The sequence below is a fragment of the Hippocampus comes genome, unplaced genomic scaffold (assembly GCF_001891065.2).
Source record: "Hippocampus comes isolate QL1 unplaced genomic scaffold, H_comes_QL1_v1.1 scaffold362, whole genome shotgun sequence".
Classification (NCBI taxonomy): Eukaryota; Metazoa; Chordata; class Actinopteri; order Syngnathiformes; family Syngnathidae; genus Hippocampus; species Hippocampus comes.
Genome location: NW_017804878.1, coordinates 33,279 through 49,775, shown reverse-complemented (window position 1 = coordinate 49,775; position 16,497 = coordinate 33,279). Strand labels below are relative to the sequence as shown.

Genomic DNA, 16,497 nt, shown 5'->3' with positions numbered 1-16,497 from the left:
ATAAAGAAACATAACTTTTAAAAAGCACATTTTTGAAAATTGTACTCTGTAAAATGATTCAAATGAATAAAATGCAGAAAATAAATATTTACATTATTCAAGTTGAAATATAATCACGGAACGAATTGTTGCCCAAAACAGTCCCAAATATGAATATAAATGTGTTTTTCATGATTTGCGATTTTTCTTTTTTTTCTGAAAAGGCAAAATGTCACTGATTTTATGTCACTACAGAAACTGAGTGGCATCTTCTTTTTGTCGGTACAAGGCATACAATCATGGCGACAACGCCTTCGCGCTTTCTAATTGAACCGTTTGACGAGCCCCAATTTGTGATTGTTTGATTTTAATGACGTCTGATTGGCCGAATAAAATGTCGATCAGAAGAACTGACCAATTTTTTTTAAGTTAGATGAGAAAGCCAGTTAACACTGCGCCAAGTTGTCCGCATGGTGTCGCTGTTCAGAAAGATTAGAATTAAGCCAGTCGTTTTTTTCCCCCGTTATTCAAACACATTGCCAACATATTTCAATACACATGCGAAATATAAATATTAAATATGTCGAGAATACGGTTTTGTGTCTGTTGCTAATATTGTCCGGAGGTCAATTCAATTTGTTCTATCCCCCCTTCTTGCAAGAATAAAACTCAACTTATTACAAGATGTAGAAAATATTTATATGAATTTATATAAATAAACCAAAAAAAAAAAAAAAAAGAAGCAACAAATGTTATGGAGGCTTGAGGTTGTTCGTGTGTTCTAAAATTCCACGGCATGGATCGAATGCCCTCATTTGCGTTCAAATCTTGATGGAGCATATATAGCCGTGACCTCGGCCCGTCTTGCAGTCCCTTCTTTGCCACTTGGCCCTCCTCCACACCAGGGCACACATTTTGCTCCCCTCCGCGATTGAGGGCGACGGTGCCCTGGTCCAGTTCACGTAGGTGACGCTTTCTCCATCCTCCCACCGCCAAGACCCTTGGGCGTCTCTGTCGTTAAGGCCTAAAGGGGGGAAAGGAGAAGAAAGTGAAAATAATCGATGCCGGTCAATGCTTGACTTTGAGACACAACAATAATCTTTTGATTTGAAAGCTGCAAATTCAGATTTTTTTGAAGGAAAACCCGTTAATAGCAGATTGATCTCATTGAAATAGCACACACCTATCCAAAATGGTTTCTTCCCGCCAAAGTCCCACAGCCAATCCATGTCACCTTTTGAGAAAACACTTGCAAGGTTGCCTTTATATCTGGAGAGGAAAAGGGAAAGAATGTTTTATCCGTTTGCGAACACCAACTGCGGGTGGGTCTGGACCATATTCCCCCCACCATCAACGGTGGTTCACTCTTTGTCTTCAATGACAAAACATTTCCCCACTTTTGATCTTTTGTCTTTCTACCAGTTGTGTCAGGGGAGCACCCAGACTCAAGTGTACCTCTCTTTACAGCTTCGATTTGCTCGGCTCCATGACGTTTTGTGACTCTGGTTGAGGATGTAGCAGCGGCCACTGTGAAAGGTCCATCCCGGAGGACACGGTAGAGTTTTGGCCATCTGTTTGGAGGCACATCATCGTTTGGTGCGTCTGACCAAGCGGTTTATTTCATGTCAGCGTAAAGTCAGGGATATCGATGAATTTGCGAATGCAGACACACGCCCAAGTTAGAATTTGTGGATAAGACTCTCGAAATGATCTGAAGCCCTGAAAGTCTTGGTAGTGACTCGGTTCATGTGGGCTTGACTGAAACGCTTTCTCTCCAACACCGGGTCCAACACAACGCCGTTTAGTTTCTGGGTTTCAAATTATGGCTTAAACAAGGACCTGCTTTGGTGGCATCCAGGACCTCCAGGAGACACCATTGCACTGAAAGATCTGATTGGTCGTCTGGTTGAAATGCAGAAGTCCCGTTACTTCTGGCAAACACGGCCTAGCTACAAAGCTATCAGTTATTCCCTATAAGAAAAAAAAAAAAAACAGGAAAAAAATGCAGTGGTCTGCTAAAAGTTCCATAGTCATGATTTGAGTATCCAGCAGTGTAAATCCCATCATTTCACTCACATGTTCACTTTTTCTGGCATCGGGGAATGTTCTCCGAGTGCTGTGCTTTGAATTAATGAGCTCTGTCGATGCACTCTGCTGACCCGACCTGCTAACCGCACGGATCTTTGCCCTTCTTCCTTTCTGGGGAAAAAACAAAAAGCCTCATCAGTTTTTCCTGATTTAGGATATCATGACGTTGTTCAGGAAGACTGTGATAATCATCAGAATAATAAGAATTCCAGCTACTTACATATTTGGATTTGTTCTTTCTGGAGAAGGTTCCTTCTTGATGAATGGGTGATTGGCTGGCAAGGGACGGTTTCTTGAGCCTCCCAGATGAATTTTGAGTGCGTGTATCAGACAGATCGCTCTTTCCCGTGAGTAGAGATGCTGCATGGTGCTGGTTTTGCTTGCACTGCCCTGCAGTTTGTGGATGAATAATTATGGAATATGCACTTGATCCTTTTAATGCATTCTAAAAAAAAATGTCTGAAATAAAAAATCAGAACGGGAGTGTGGCGTACCGAGCCCCCTGATAGAGGTTGCTCGGTCCCCATTGCCTGCAATAAGTCGGATTTGTTTTCAGTGAATGCCCTCAGCGGGTCAGCGATGAAATACTTTCCGCTGGAGAGACTCTGTCTCCCGGCTGGCCTGGGAATCCCACGGGATCCCTCCGGAAGAGTTGTGAGATGTGGCCGGGGAGAGTGAAGTGAGGGCTTCCCCTGCCTAAGCTGCTGCCTCTGCGACCGATCCCGGATAAGCGGTAGAAAATGGTTTGGTATGGAATGGTAAAAAAAAACACAGAACTATTTACCTCTTCCAGTGTCCTTTATCGTAACTTGAGCTTTCTTGACGCTGGCAATAACTGTGCCTTCCGGGAAAACGAGGAGCACTTCAAATACTTCATCTGCCTCTTCGAGTTGATCCTGAATTACTTCAGTGTTCCAGATCTTCAGTGAGACTCCTTCCCAAGGCAGAAAAACACCACGTCTTTTGAAATGATGGACGTTTGTGGCTTTTAACGTGCAAATGCAAACTAAGTACTTCAAAACAGCAGGGCCAAATCTGACACATTCTATTTTTTTTTTTTTGCAAATGAGGTCACCATGGTTGAAATGAAATGCTACGAAAAGTAATCTCAAAGCTGGCCACCTCTTTTCTTGAACCGTGAACCTTCTATGAAAGGTAAAGGTGTCTACCTGGATCAAACTGGAGAAGGGAAGATGAGCTTGAGAGGAAATCTATTCCCGCAGTTGCAGTCCCCTCGTTCACCTGCCAGGAAGAAACAAGAAAAATCAAAAAGGCAGGTTTCCCAGAAGCGTGACCAACTCCATATCAGTGCCTACCGATTCAGAACGCGGTGTCATGAATTTTTTTCCTTGATGCCCACTTAACATTGTAACGTACTGTCACTACTGTATATGACGTACCCCCCAACTACGGCTCCGCGGAGCCCTGATTGCAAAGCCCTGCCCAAGAACGACCTGTGAATGACAGGTCATGACCGACCTTGACTTTGACATATGACGACTCTGCTACATTTCCTTTCCGGATGATCTCCACCGAGACTCTTTTCTCCTCCTCGTTGGCGCAGTATTCGGGCTGGGACAGCTCAACGCTAGACCAGCTTAGTTGTAGTCTGTAAGAGTGAGCGTGATGACAACGAAGGCCAGACTGAATATTGATCATGGGTAGATCATGTACGTCATTGAACCATACATGTGAGACGGCCCAGCATTTCCGTGGCGATCTGACACCCTGAATTCCAAGCTGTCTGACAGAGACTCCATCTCTGGATTGATGATGTAGACGATTGTTCTCCTGTTCAGATCCAATTGCGAGACACGCTGTCGGGCGAAACCACCTAAAGGAAACCAAAACGTCAGACTGCGGTTGTAATTCAAGCCGCGGTGATACAAAAGACTCTCCTTCACCTGTCGTGATATTTTCAAGGTGGCCAAAATAGGGCTGCCGAACAATGACGAAGATCAGCTCCTCTTCTTTGCCGTTTGTGTTTTTGGCCTTGAGCTCCCGAGATGACAAAAAAATTCCGTATCGTCCATCACCTAAAAGCTCGGCTTTCCAAAGGGGGAGAAGCTTTACAACCTCTGGATGTGACCTCTCCAAAGGCTTGATCTGAAATTAAACACGGACTGATCTCGCGATGCCAATCGTGTTTCTATTTCAATCGGTGCACAAACTTGGAAGGAGTGGAATGGCCAAAATTGCTCCTCTAAATGTAAATCTATTTGGCCTAAAGAAGGCACAGGAAGCAATTTCAAAAGGGCCTTAATTGGCACTGCAAGCTTCCATCATTTACCTGAATGATGAACGACAGCGGCTCCGTATGCAACTTCCCATCCAGCCGGACGCCGCGATTGGTGCTATCCGTGGCGGTGAATTCGAATCGGTCGATCTGCGACTGCGCTCCGTTATGCTTGTACGTGACCTCCAACTCCTCGATGTGTTGCTGGGTGAAAGTGGAACCCGTCATCAGCACTGTTCCACGTAAAAGCAGCTCGCCGTGTCGAGGAGGCTGCCGGAGTTTAAAGACCAGGGCGCCACGTGGGGTGTCGGGGTCGGTCATGGCCAGGCAGTCTCGATTCAGGGTCATGGCCAACCCTTGGGGAACGAGAAGGCCTTTGTTGATCAATGACGGGGGGATTTGATCCAACATTTTCACTGACAACTCCAAGATTCCCTTTCGGCTTGTCTGGTTGTTACTAACGACAAAGCTGCCGGAACAGAAACAGACTGTCTTGTGAAACCTTGGATATTGATTTGAGAAAAGTCGAAAACAATCTTCCACAAAGGATTCTAGACTCACTGAATGGTTTCTGTGGGTGTGCTAGCTTGGTTGTCGTGCACATACGCCACACAGTTTGCGGCGATGTCCATCTGGCTGAAGGCGGAGATGGTGACACCGGGATGCTTGGTGTTTTCCAAATAGCCATGAGCTGCTGGGGCAGTAACGACGAACAGCAGCTCGTCAGGCCGGTCTGCGTGGTCTGTGGCAAACAGCACGTCGGTGGTGAGGACCACGCGCCCGCCGCGGCTGACACTCACAGGTGTGACAAAGATGGCGATAGTTCCTGGAAAATGAAGTCACAATAGAAGGGACAAAGTAACATGCTGTGAATGAGCATTTGAGGCAAAGGTGGCTTAAATTGAGGTAAAAAGGCTTCTACAAGAAGAAAAACTCTATGAAAAGTTCTGATTCAACTCCTGTACAGTGGTACCTCTACTTACAAATGTCTCTTCATACGAAATTTTCAAGTTACGAAACGTCGCAACATACTTTTTTTTATATATTATGCTATCAGAACATCTTCCATAGAGTTGGCAACGTTGTGAACTGCCCCCCAAAAAATGCAAATTTAGGTTCGGATCACAGCTTAAAAAAATATGACAAACCTCCGCAGAGTTGCGGTTTGGCATTTGATTTTTATCTACCCTCCGTTATCTGCTGAAAAATTCAACTCAAGCAACAAAAGTATGACTTTGGCGCCAACTCTTGCCATCTCGGTGCCAAGGAACTACACTGAATTGAGGAGCATCATTGAAAGAAAAGTAATGCCTTGCCGCCATGTTGTGGCATCTTGTTGCCAAATAACTAAGTTCGAGTGAGTTTCGGAGCTTCATTTCAACAAAAGTAATACTTGCTGCCATTTTGTGGCATCGATAGGCAATCACAAGCTAGTCACAAGCTATTTGTGACAGGGTTCCATCCCAATTCCCCTAAAAAAAAAAAATTCAAATCAAACGTGGGAACACTGGACACAGTATCGACTCGAGAAAAACACAGATACGGGCAAATATATATTTAAGTACATCAATGATTTCAGGAAGTCTTGAAATACCTTTTTCCACATGTTTGATAGATATGATGAACTGCTGTGAGGGAGACTGATTCTGCGCGTCATGTAGGTGGAAAACAAAAAGGTCCTGCATTGTCGTACCAAACGGGTCTCTGTGCACATAGCGCAGACGATTCGTGTCCACCATTTCCTGGGTGCAGTTTTCCCCGACTGTAAGCGGCAGCCAGTTTTGAACACGCTGTGGAAAAAAAGGGAGTCCCACTCAGGTGATTGTCCGACTAAAGACAGTATAGGATGCTCTTGACTGCAGTACTGTATACAAACCTTAAGCTGTAGGAGTCCTTGTGCAGGTACCCTTTCAAAAATGTACATGACCTGTGAGGAGGGAGTGTCATGGTCCTGTGCGAAGAGGGCTACACTGGTTATGAGTCTGGCCTCTCCTGGTTCCAACTCCAGTCCATTGTTTCTGAAGGATGGAGCATACCGTGCTTATCGTCACATATTCCAAACCAATTTTGTTAACAGTTGTACTGGAGCTTTATTTGGGCCACGACAAATTGGTTTCGATCGCACTTTAAAAAAAAAAAATCAGCCCCCAGGCTGGCCAGTTTGGCTTAGCCATGTGAAATTTGGTTGGCTTGTCCATCATATGTATGTAAAACCACAAAAATAAAACATTGTCATGAGATTTGGTCAGACTCCTAAATAAATGTTGACAGTGCATACTACACTGACGCTAGCAACATGGAATTTCGTACTCATGAGCAGGCTCAGAAAAAAAAAAGACTCAAGAAACAATGAGGATTTCATTCTTCTAATTGAACCTGATCAAATGAGGTTTTTCATCGTTGACCGCAAGTACTTCCACCAGAACCTGTCTCTGGATTTTGTGTCTGCCATCCACTAACTGGATGGTAAAGTCGTCCTCCAAATGTTCAGAGTCGTCGTGCATATATGCCACAGCGTGACCTAAAGAGACGAAAATACAATGCAGGGATTATGATTACCTCGTGAAAGGGTATACACACAAACCCAGAGCTATGATGGTTAAAAAAAATAGTTAAGGATTGATATAATATTGACTGACACACGTACCATTTGTTACATCTGCCATTGTGAAGTCAGCCACACTGGATTCTGAATTGGCCCCCCGATGAATGTCAGTGCCGTGGTGACGAATGATATTGCCATACCGAGGGGGTTTCACAACATGGAAGCGCAAGACATCCTTGGGGACGTCCAGATCTGTCGCATTCAACACAGACAAGTCCAGAAGCCTCTTGTGTCCTTCTTGTACCTAAACAGAAAGCAGTCGTGAGTGACCCATGTGACCGCAAACGAACAGAAAGGCTCACCGTCATATTCTGAGCCACCAACTCCGGAAGCTCGTCATTTGTTGGGCTGACAACAATGTTGAACGTGATACGGGCGGAGCTGAATTTGCCGTCTGACACACGGAGGATTAACTGATCGCTCATTGGTTCCAGTTTTTGGTGCCTGGACTGCACGTAGTTGATCTGACCGGCAATGATGTCTCTGTAAGAGCAGGAGTCTGGGGGAAAAGAGAGAAGTCTGGAACACTCTTTTCACAAAAGAGAATGACATGATGTCCAACAGGTGCGACGCTGGAGGAGAAGCCCTCCAGTGCCACCTGTCGGTCACAAACTGAACAGTACCGTGACAGACTTAAACCCAATGGAGCATGTATTTTAACGACTAAAGAGAACCTGGATGGAAACTGGAACGCTTACCTATGCTCACACCCACGTTGCTTTTCTCAAAGCCAGGTCTTGGCAGAACATTTTCAAGGTAGCCAAACCGCGGCGGAGTAACCAAACTGACCACCAGCTCATCCACGACTGTGTCCGCATCAGACACCTTCAGATGACTCGCGTTTACCTGGGCTCTCCCACCTTCGTCAACCACAAATATGTCTCCTACAGACGGAGCAAAGAATGTTGGTTATGTTTTCAATGACGTTACTGTCGGCATAGCATGCGCTACTGTGACATCGAACCGTCCACCTGTTTTCAGCGAGGGTGGCTGGCTGTTGACGGGGGAAATGGTGATGCGGAGGTCGTACACGGGCAGAGAGGTTTCTCTGCTTCCTATTTTCGGGTTTCTTCCACCGCAGCATAGCACAGATTTTTCTGTTTCTCCATCAGAAATCACAAAGGTGATCATGTCACCGTGCGGAGTGAGTCCGATCTCCTGCCCTAAAACCACAACCGCAAGCGTGTTCGTTTCCACCGCGGTGGGGTCATTCGTGTCATGCTAGTGTCATTTGATGAGAGACACAAACATGTCCCGATGCAATGAAATCAGTTTTATTTGCTGCTTACCCATGTGCTTGTAGCTGATCATGCCTGCACGGACGTCCGCCTGAACGAAATGATCGACGGCCACGTCGTTTCTCAGCACCAGGCCGTGGCGGGGCTGTCGCGCAATCAGGAAGGCGAGGCTGTTGTTGTCGGTGTCTGCATCAATTGCAGAGATGTACTCAGCTGAAATGATGGTTGTCTGCCCCTCCGCGCACGGGAGCAGCGGTTTCAAACCGGCAACCAGCACCGGTACCTCATCATTGATAGCGGATACCTACAAAGAAAAATAATAATTGCAGTATGAGTTGGGTGCACTGTGTAAACGATTAACATTGTTGTCAGCCCGGCAAATAATGAGCTTCCGGAGTTGGTGGCTCGAAATTTACATCCACTTGCAGAACCAAACTGATTTTATTGGCGCCATCTGTTGCAGCCAAATTGATGCGGTCCTCCAGAGTTTCTGAATCGTCATGATGGTACCTGAAAAGACAACAAGAGACGTTTTTAGCAAAGGCTAAAGCAGGAGTGTCAAACTCATTTTTGTAGTGGACCACATAGTAGTTACGGTTTCCCTGAGCTTGAGAATTATAGTTTACGATATTACACAATACTTAATAACTGTTTTTAATTTCGCACTTGAAAAATACTCCATCAATTCAAACAAAACTAAAACTAATACTGAAACAAATAAATATTAGACTAAACTGAAGTTTTTGGTCAAAATAAAAACGAATGAAAAACAGCAAACCCGACCAAAAATGTAAAATCGACTGAATTGAAGAAAACAAAAGTCAAAACTAACTAGAAACCAACTACTTTGTATAATGAAAAATCCAGTGAACTGAAGGACCTCTGCTTTTACTTTTGTCTTTTTTACACAATTATCTGTACTTCTCCTGAAGAGTATAAATACTTTGGCCGGATCCGCCAAAAACCTCGGGACACGGGTTGCCTTGGGGGGCAAGTTGTGAAAACTACCACTGAAGAACCCGAGAGAATCAAGGTATCTAACCTAACTCTTTGGCTTGTCAGGTCTTGCACAGTGAAGGTCTGTCCGGGTTTTAGAGGAAAGCTGTTAAGCTGCAGCGCCCCGTGCTGCGGTTCTCCCAGAAGCTCCAATCGCAAGGCTTCTTCGACAGAATCCGCATCTGATAGCTGCAGGTGCTCTGAGCTGACCAAGCACTCACCACCCTCGTCGACCATTAGAGGCTTGGTGATTACCTGAAATGGTGCATTATACGGTTTTGAGCATTCTGCTTGAGAAAAAAAGAAAGATTTGTAAGACTGTCCAGGTCCTGTTTTGGCTGTTGCCACGACGTACCTGTGGCGGTTGGTTGTCCACGGGTATCACAGTAATGTTAAAGCAGATCCCATCAAGTGTGTTGCCGTGTTGGTTGGTGACTGAGAGACCAAACTGGATATATCGAGGAAAAGGACCAATATCCGCAGTTGGAGGCATGTAGGCTACTTTCATGAAGTTGACGGCATGCTAAGGAAACCAGGAAGCCAGAGACCAGGAAGTGACAGTGAAATTCAACCTGAGTTATGAAGGACAGCATATGGACTGAAGTACCGATCAAGCTAAGCATCGTTACACATGGTCAGACTCATTTAGCATTGTGAAATCAGTTCACAAAACTAAAAACAATCTACGAAATAGTACCTGTGTGAAGAGCCTCAACACTGGCGCATTGGTGTCTTTGGTGAATGTGGGTATACTGTCCACGAGGAATAACCTCCCTGCATCCTCGCTGCTGCTCTTCAGAACAACAGCACCACAAAGCTCAAACGGAATGTGCAAGCTGTATTGGAGGCTGGTTGCAATAATAGTTTGGCGTACCCACCTGTGACGATCTCGATCGAAAGGCGGAGTCGTAACCGTGTATGTCAGATCGCTGTCTGGTGAGTCCTTGTCGACAAAGTGAAGGTGTTGCTGTGTCACATAGACCACGTCGGTCTCTTTGACCACAAGGCACCGTCTGGCAGTAGGAACCTCTCGAGGTGCTTGGCGCGGTACCGGCTCAATGTGCAACATGACTACCTGCATGTCAGAAAGGTGAATGGCTTCTCTCCATTTATTGTACCATACCAAATGCACAAACGGCAAAAACTTGGTTACCTGGGGCTCCGACAAGTTTGGGGGATCCTGGAAGTCTGAGAGCACAAACTCAAAGGAATCATCGAGCACCTCATTCCCTTTGTGTCGATAATAAACCATGGACTGAGAGAGGTCCCTCTGCAAAAACTTGCTGACTACGTAACCTGCAGGAAATGAACAGAAGAATTGTTGAACCTGGAATGTGAAGTGAAAACCAATCTTCTCATCAATAGTGATTCAGTTCAGTGCCAGTTTGAGAAGCTTTTACCCGTCACCCTGCGCTAAAGTGATGGTGTTTGGTCCTAGTGGCCCTTGTACATACCATCCTGCAGACTTGGGCCCCCTGGCTCCTAAGCTAAATCCAGCAGTCTCGAACTTTGGTGTGAAACTGGACTGTGATTTTAAATTGGACCGGCGAATGATCTGGTTAAAGTCAAGCCTCTCTTTTCTCAATATCACTTTGAAACAGTAATTCATGCCTTCTTCACATCTCGGCTGCATTACTGTAATGCACTTTACTTTGGAGTCACCCAATGCTCCATGAAGCGTCTCCAGTTGGTCCAAAATGCTGCTGTTCACCTCTTGACAGGTACTCGTAAGGGAGTACGTAACTCCTACTCTGGTATCTACCATTTAACCACTAAAGATTTGCGGGGAAGTGTCAGTTAGTCTTTCGTTATGGGGAGCTGCAGGTTTGTCCTACACTCACGGGAAACAAAATTGGTGTGGCGTGAGTTTCTCTGACCTGTTCGCCCTGGTCCTGGAAACTTCACAATCTCTCCTGCCTGCGGGGGCCTCGTGATGTTAAAGAGGATGTAGTCGCTGCTGGAGTCCACATCGGAAGCCTGAAGGGTGGTGCCTTTCAATAGAGTTGTTTGACCCTGGGAGACCTCCAGTAACATGTTGGCAATGAGGAATGGAGGGCTATCATCTTTAGGGAGGATCTTGATGGGGAACTTGTGCCTGGTCTGCTGGTGACCATCGGTGATGCGTAAGATGATGAAGTCACTGGTGGAGTCGCTGTCATCGTGGTGATAGCAAACGATTCCGGCTTTAATATCCCCGACGGTAAACATGAAACCCTTTCCACCTAGGGATGGCAAACACATTTTGGAACTTATGGCCCCTCTTAGTGCAGTGACTAAAATGCCAAAATAACAACACAGAAATTTTCTAGGACGACTAGAAAATGAATGGAACGTAACCATGACACCTCTGACAGTCAGTCTTCCATGCAGAAGACCCTCCACGGTGATGATACGGACAGCACCTATGTCGTTATTGTCCACAATCTGGAGCTGCTCCCATGTTATCGGACGTGATTGGCCTTCCAACAGGCTGAGACCTGGATGACAAATTGCGCATGTGCTCAAAATACATCCACGATTGCTATGTCAGTACAGTCTAAAGTGATGTCCCCGAATATGAAAATGCTAAGAAAATAATTCAGATTTTAACCATACCCATGTTCCAGGAAACTCTGGGCGCATTGGTGTCTGCATTCCGAACGGACATTTGCACAGTCATTGGTGGGCTCTTCTCAAAGAAAAAATCATGAACGTCGATTTCCATCTGTATGGGAAGATTCTTCAGATCTATTCATTCCAGCAAAATATTTTACATGGTACATTTGCAAAGAAATCACAACCTCAAAGTGCTTGCGCTGGGTGTGAGAGGAGTTCGGGGGCTGATATGCAATGAGCATGCCATTTAAATCCAACCATGTGAAGGAATGGATTGGGCGCGTTTGGTCGGAGAGGTGAGTAATGAATCCATCTGAAGGCGCTTTGGTGATGTTAAAAATCAGCCTCTCTTGCTGAGTTTCCTCATCTTCACCGTCTAATGTGGCGGTGGATAGTGGCGTGAGGATGAATTGGTCCACCTCCAGGATGAACGTCGACATGAATGACATCACGGGTGACTGGTTCACCAGTCCGCCTGTAATCTGCACCGGAATCCAAATCTGTTCAGACTTCATCGGAAAATAAAGTCATATTTTAAAAATTAAGAAGTGTATTCATGTTCAATAAATCTCATGCTAACTCATTATGCTCTTTGAGGATTCATTCCTAAGGTGTGGGCAATGTAAATAATGACATTTTCAAATTCATTCCCCAAAATGGCAAAAATTGGTGAAGATAGCATCATTTATGTGGGGGGGGGGGGGGGGGGGGGGGGGGGGGTTCCACTGGGCTCTGTCTTGGGGTCCGCATATGTTTGTTCATCGCATTGTCTCTTCGGGCATCGGTTCATGTCAAGTTTTTGACGTGTTATTCGCGTTGCCCATCTGACCAGTCCATGAGGTAAAATTAGGTCATTTGTTTTTGAATAACCCCTGGAAATGGACAAATCTACTTACACACATCAATGTACTTCCTTTTCTGGCCTGGGTTTATGAGACTTTTTGTGGATCTACTCGTTTATTGACATGCTTTCTAAATTTTATGGAACAAAGTAAAACTGCTTTCAAGGGCTGAGTTAAAAAGACCAAAATAATAATAATAATCGGCATTCCAAAGGCTCTCTTTTGGGGCCCCCCTCATCCATTCCACATTTGCTTGATCGCTGCATCATATTTTTTCCTACATTTCTGCTCCAAAACAATTGTAAACAGAATAATGTCCCATTGCCTGGTAAAGGTTGCCACTCCTTGTGTCTTTGAGGTCAAGCCTGATAGCAATGTAGTCAATATCAGGAGATGGAGGAGTCATATGCTGGTATTTCAGCCCCATCAGCAGGAAGTCCTCGCAGGGAACTTTGAGAAACGTGACAAGCTTCACTCCCTTCAGGCAGACGCCAGAATTACATCTCACCGGATCTGTAAAATTTGATTTCACGTTAGTTTTGAGAGCCATCGCAGGGAATGCTTTCAGCACAAATGCCAGTACCCTCAATGTAGCGCCGTGGCTCATCCCCTCTCTTGACAGCTTCCTCGGGCTTTCCAGTAACGAGTTGCCCATGAGCTGGCAGGTGAGTGTCATGGCTATTGAGATGGATGCTACACTCTAAGCTGGACCGCTTTTCGTAGTGGAAGGACAGCACATTGCCGTCAACGTCCGCAGAGATGCCATAAAATGGAACTTGCAAAAATTGAGGTCCAAGCTTGATGATACTGCAGTCGGGTTCCACAATGTCGACGTGGAGAGAAAACACCTCAGTGTAGGTGTCAGTCTCCGTGAACCTGATTGCAAACACAGGGTGGTTATTATAAAGCCGGTCAATTACAAACCATTCATCACAGACCACATAACAATCAGCAATGTAGCTGGTCCATCATAGGGGAACCACGATATAGCAGAGCAGCACTGTACGCATTGAGGTGACGTACCGATACAGCCGAAGCTTGACTGTGTCCTCCGTTAATAGCGGCGAGCCATTATGGACGTACTTGACCTCATTCTCTCGATAATGGCAGTTAAATACCTGGAAAAAAGGATGAAATAAATGCGATGGTAAACACAGTTGAGCCTCTTTTACATGGAGATCCTGCAAAAGTGTATCTATTTATTCACATGGAACTCAACAAATGGCAGCAAAGGATGAATCGAGTCTCCGTGTCTGATGTTCCGTTACCTGAGGCAAGAATTTTCCCACTCGTTGCGTTATGGGCTCATTTAACACCACTTCCACTTGGCATGCATCCTTTGGAAGCGGGAGAAGGAAGTGCAGGTCACCTTCCTGGAGGTAGGACGTCTGACCCCGTCTCACCTTTAAAGCCTTGTTGACTTTTACAAGGGAAGCGTTGCAAGTCATTTCGAGAACCAGGAGAGGAAGCCACGCCAATATTTGACCCTTCATTGTTCTTCCAGTCTGAACAGGTTGACTCTGTTCAAGCGTCCTTTTCAGCTTTCGCCCTCAAAAAAGGTGATCAAGGCGCTTTTGGTCGTCGAGGTGAAGCGGCATCGTTTCAGGGAATGCGCGGGTTTAAGCTCTGAGTATTTCTGTGGGAGGGAAAAAAAAGGTCAATAGGGTGAGTGCAAAGTGAGAGGTTGGTGTCATCAAACATTGCAATTTATCGCACCATGGATCGTCCATGTTTACAACATTGATGCTATACCGTAAAAGCTAACAACACAAGATCATATATCGGATATGGCTCAGTCAGAGATATGATTCATTACATTACTGACATTTGATTGAACACAACATTTAGCCTCTGACCGGATAAAGGTTGTCAACCCTTGTCATCACGCCAGAATGACACCCTTCACAATGAGTCCTTTTAACCGGGCAGGCATCTTGTACCGTAATTAGCCTAACATGCTTCGACTTGTCCCAGTGAACAATTCAACCTTTATTACGGGAAAGTACCATAGGGAACCAGTGTCAAAAATATTTTGCCCGGTGCTAAATAAAACTGAAATACAGTAGGCTTCGCTGCAATATCGATACTAGATGCAGATTTGCAGATACTGCGCTGTACTATAAAAAAACAAACAAATCTAGTTCGCCTCAGTCATGTGCCTCGAGTCCCCGCCTCTCCCCACTGCCCACCTGTCCAGAATCGCCAACAAATACAAATGCGTTCATTCCCCTCCAACATTTCTCCTTGGCTGAGGTTTGCGCTCGACCGGCTGGCATGACATGATACGACTGCCGCAACAACGTGGTGTCACAAATCAAAAAGCTTTACCGACGACATGGCAGTGGAGGAATGTTAAGTGTCCATGCCACCAAGCGGCTTGGTTCCGACCGGAAGCTCCGCGGCATCCTTTTCACAGCGTCTCTTCTTGCCTTGATAATGACAGAGTCCTTTGCAACCGCCACTTACTTCCCAGCAACTATCATTTGGATGCACAAACGCAACACTGTTACACAAGAAAAACTAAAGAAAGAGTTCACCAAATCCCCCTCTGCATGACTTAATAGCTGCAACAAGTAAGTACTCGAAGCATATGAATATCACTGAAAACTCATCTTTCAACGTCACCTTCAAAAATAAAAAGCTCACATTTGATTCGATTTTGGAAAAGTGCACATGCGGCCAAGTCTCTGTGTAACTTCCAGTAACAACCCAGGCTAAACTTTGCTTCTTTCCGACATACAAAGATCTCTGCTAACATACAGACGACAAATCAAAATCACGATTGACTGTTAACTCTTATTAAATAAATAGATTTTATATATATATATATATATATATATATATATATATATATAATATTTTTTTTAATCTCACATACACCAAAAAATAAAAAAACAAATTCTCGGTCCATGAAGTGAAAATGGATCGTTTCTCGTCGTTCACCTGATAATCCCTCGCCCAGGGCTGTTTTGTGGTGCATTATTAAGCAACACATGCCTTAAAAAACGGTAAACAACCTCATTTAAATTTTTTTCAACTTTTTTACATTCAGAAAAATAAATTGAATTACTATTGCGGATATTAGAGAATTGTGGTAAAATCCACACTTGCTATGAGTGTATGTATGCACCTATAAAGGATTTAAGAAGCAGACTAAGGCATTTGCCCAAAAAAAGAGAAACAAACGAAAAACGAAACTCTTCAGTTATCGACATGTCCTTACCTGCGTGGCACCTCCTTTTCTGCTGCATTGTTCGCCCAGCCTGCTCTGCTGCTCAGCTCTCCGACACCTCCAGCATTTGGTTTGGGCCACAGATTCAAACTCCACCTCTGACAACGGGGCGGGAAGCTGCTGAGGGGCCAGACTATTTATTTTGGGGAGGTGGGTGGGGGGGGGGCATACATTGTTCAATGTTTTGGGGCTTTTTAAAACTGATGAGCATTTGAATTATTTTGAGAATTGCACTATGATTAAATTAAATATTCCCATGTGTTTGCATGAACTGTACAAATATATAGATTTCATTGTATTTGTTTGTGTTAGACTTCATTTTGGTTTTCATGTAGGAATATCTATACATTTTTACTTAGTGCTGTGATCTAATGACAAGTCATTTATTTTTAGAAGAAGCATTGACTTAAGTTCTGCTACTGGTCTATAAATCAATGGTTCAGGTCACGACTACATTTGTGCGCTGAGGTCTGCAGACTCCAGTTAATTAGTAGAGTCAAAGTAAACAGGGTGATGCAGTATTTAGCTGTTATGCTGCACCGAAATGGAATAAGCTGCCAACAGAAGTGAAGTCAGCGCCAAGTGTAAATACATGCTTTTAAATTGAGGTTAAAACTATGCAAGGTTTGCAAGTGTTTGCAAGTGTGTGTACACCTAGCCAATATTCTTTTGTCAGTGTTCGTTCA

General features: G+C 44.7%; 2 protein-coding genes across 4 annotated transcripts in view; one reads left to right on the top strand and one right to left on the bottom strand.

The window, feature by feature from the left end:
• aco1 (aconitase 1, soluble) overlaps positions 1-16,497 on the top strand; it is a 43,784-nt gene that overhangs the window by 19,285 nt on the left and 8,002 nt on the right. The gene's annotated exons all lie outside the window — the stretch shown is intronic.
• Positions 165-15,906, bottom strand: frem1a (Fras1 related extracellular matrix 1a). Of its 3 annotated transcripts, XM_019881603.1 has the most exons (37): positions 15,803-15,870; positions 14,908-15,055; positions 13,848-14,215; positions 13,603-13,697; positions 13,163-13,455; positions 12,905-13,092; positions 11,923-12,246; positions 11,738-11,846; positions 11,488-11,619; positions 11,020-11,364; positions 10,296-10,438; positions 10,021-10,217; positions 9,840-9,930; positions 9,498-9,665; positions 9,189-9,397; positions 8,563-8,656; positions 8,198-8,450; positions 7,880-8,071; positions 7,607-7,792; positions 7,211-7,407; positions 6,951-7,152; positions 6,680-6,824; positions 6,180-6,321; positions 5,898-6,093; positions 4,865-5,129; positions 4,358-4,772; positions 3,972-4,173; positions 3,757-3,901; positions 3,547-3,676; positions 3,237-3,309; positions 2,852-3,001; positions 2,288-2,457; positions 2,056-2,178; positions 1,819-1,950; positions 1,435-1,550; positions 1,163-1,248; positions 165-1,003 (listed from the first exon to the last, which is right to left on the bottom strand). In XM_019881603.1, exons 3-37 carry the CDS (start codon positions 14,070-14,072, stop codon positions 801-803), a joined length of 6,336 nt encoding a protein of 2,111 aa, XP_019737162.1. In that variant the 5' UTR covers positions 14,073-14,215; positions 14,908-15,055; positions 15,803-15,870; the 3' UTR covers positions 165-800. The 3 variants fall into 3 exon arrangements, with proteins under 3 accessions (XP_019737162.1, XP_019737154.1, XP_019737170.1); XM_019881595.1 differs by lacking the exon at positions 14,908-15,055 and having other exon boundaries at positions 15,803-15,906; XM_019881611.1 differs by lacking the exons at positions 165-1,003; positions 1,163-1,248; positions 1,435-1,550; ... (2 more) ...; positions 2,288-2,457; positions 14,908-15,055 and adding an exon at positions 2,630-2,777 and having other exon boundaries at positions 15,803-15,906.

Bases quoted from the DNA above. Each gene is read 5' to 3' on its own strand.
- frem1a (XM_019881595.1), bottom strand. From the start codon at position 14,072: ATGAAGGGTCAAATATTGGCGTGGCTTCCTCTCCTGGTTCTCGAAATG. The intron at 11,847-11,922 runs GTTGTGATTTCT...CTTCCCATACAG, and splicing joins CCCAGCGCAAGCACTTTGAG to ATGGAAATCGACGTTCATGA. The intron at 3,310-3,546 runs GTCGGTCATGAC...TCTTCCTGGCAG, and splicing joins CGTCATATGTCAAAGTCAAG to GTGAACGAGGGGACTGCAAC.